The 2,197-nt window shown below is 64.2% G+C and overlaps 1 protein-coding gene across 1 annotated transcript in view; it reads left to right on the top strand.

Moving 5' to 3' along the window:
* Positions 1-92, top strand: part of EMIHUDRAFT_117574 (hypothetical protein) — a gene marked incomplete at both ends in the record, with an annotated part of 2,751 nt that extends 2,659 nt beyond the window's left edge. Inside the window, one exon of the mRNA XM_005772748.1 lies at positions 66-92. Within this exon, the coding sequence (XP_005772805.1) occupies positions 66-92 (27 nt within the window). The remainder of the gene's footprint in view (positions 1-65) is intronic.
* Positions 93-2,197: the final 2,105 nt, after the last annotated feature.

Here is a 2,197-nt window from a genome sequence, read left to right on the forward strand (position 1 = left end):
CCCCCCCCTCCAACAACCTGCACCGCCGGAAGACCCTGCCCCCGTGCCCCCTCTGCAGCGAAAAGGTGGCCATGGACAACACCGAGGACTGAGCACGACAGGGCGGAGCTGCCGCCGCCGCCGCCGCCGGCGCCCGCTCGGCCCTCGGGCTGCAAGAGCGGGCGCCGAGGCGGCAGGGTGGGGGACGGCTTGGGGAAAGCGACGGCCTGGGAGGCGGCGCGATCTTGCGCCGCGCACCGCGGCCCGCTCGCAGAGGAGCTGGGCAGAGAGAGGGGGGCGAGCATTTCGGATTCTATACCTATAGTTCGAGGCGTTTATGCATCGGCATCGACCATCTCTCCTGAGTACCTGAGAGCGTATGTGACGCGCCGCAATACGCGCCGCAGTGCTCGGAGAGACGCACCACGCAGCTTTTGCGCTGTAGTACGGCCCTGTAGTTGTAGAAGACCACGCGAGTTCACGCATCTCGAGACGCCCCCGCACACAGAGGCTTCTTGTCCCGCAGTGAAACCACCCCCTTCCCAACCCTCTCAGGGACGGACGCATTTCCCCCCTTTCAAAGGCGGTTTCGAAGTTGATGAGACCTCGTCCCCCCCTCTCCAATGAAAAGCGTAAAAAGAGGCGCGGAACAGGCCGGAAGCGCCGCTTGGACGTGGGTCACACAATGGCAGCGCTCCAGACGCGCTCTGGTAGCTGCCAATGAAGCTGCAGCCCATCGCGCGCGCGCCGGACGGCCGCTGCACCTCCACTGCAGTGCCCTCCTGCACCGAGCGACGCGTCAAACCTTTGTTGCTGCCCATGACCGCCGGCGGCTCCGAGCTCGGGCGAGCCCTGGCTGAGCTGAGCCACTGCGGTCGCAATTGCAGCGCTGCGGTCGGTGCAGAGTGGAGGGGGCGTACGGCGTCGTACGCGCACGGCCGCTCTGCCTCAGTGGCGTGCGGCTTGGGCCAACTGGAGGTCGCTCTCCGACCTCGCTCGCCGAGCTCACAACCCGGCGCGAGCCGCATTGAGTGGAAGTTCGACTTCAGCTGCCGCGAGTGGATGGACTGCCTTGTCGAGTGCGAGCAGTTGGGCTCCGCCGGGAGCACGTGGTGCAACACGTTCTCTGGGCGCCAGCAGACGCGAGCGCGCGAGCGCGTGTTGAACCGGACGCTCCAGAGCAACACTCAAGAGATACACTCGAAGGGGGGTACACGTTTTTTATTTGGGTTCGGGGCCCAAGAGTACACTCTTGGCGACGAAACCGAAGACGGTTGGCCCCGGGGTGGTTTCACTGCCCCCCGCCGATCTCTCCGGGTCAGCGCGTCACCGTGTGTGTGTGCGCCGTGCGCTTTCGTTTGACAACATGAACATGATCCGCAAAGTGTGGCACTGCCACTGGCTGCCGCGCGCTGCTCCGAGGCCGGCCGGCACGGACGGCGGACCCCGCCGCGTGTGAGAGGAAAGTGCCGTGTGAGAGGAAGGTAGCCGCTAGCCCGGTCGAACACCCCGGGAGTGATACAATCAAGAATCTACTGCCCGAGAGAAACACATAGACACCCACATGGTTGACGTGTCTTGATTCTGATGTGCCTATCACAGTAGGCAGTAGCCCGAGGACGGTATGGCTAGTTCCATTTCACTCTGACACGCTAATCTTGAAAACGTCCAACGGAGCTCCGTGTTGCTCCCAGCGCCCTCCCCCGCGCTTCCTGCGGCCATGGCCGATGATACTAGTATGAGAGGTCATCTGGCTACCGCGAGCGCGACTCAACTCGCCGACGTCGTCCGATGATTGTGCCTCAAAGTCAGCCTCCGGAGGCTATCGTGGGGTCGAGCCGGCAGTAGCCGTGACATGTGGTTCCACCACCCCTCGTATGCTTTGCCTCTGACCGCCACCGTTCCCAGGCTGCCAAATGGGATGGAAAGGAAGGCTCGGCGAGCGTATAGAAGCGTGCTCGACCTCGTCGTGGCAACCTGCACGGCAGCGCTGGCAGGCGCGATGAGCGTCGCGCCACCTGACCCGAGACGGGTCGCAGGCGTCGTACCGAGCGCGTCGAGACCATGTCCTGATGTGATCTGCACGGGTGAGTCACGTCGGCGTCAAAGGAGCGACGTGCGACCTGTCAGAGCTTGATCTCCGATCTCAGCGGCGTCGAGTCGTCTCCGGCGCGCGACAAAGGTACATCCCCAGGACGCGCAGAGGCAGCTGCGACCC

Source organism: Emiliania huxleyi (assembly GCF_000372725.1).
Source record: "Emiliania huxleyi CCMP1516 unplaced genomic scaffold EMIHUscaffold_350, whole genome shotgun sequence".
Taxonomy (NCBI): Eukaryota; Haptophyta; order Isochrysidales; family Noelaerhabdaceae; genus Emiliania; species Emiliania huxleyi.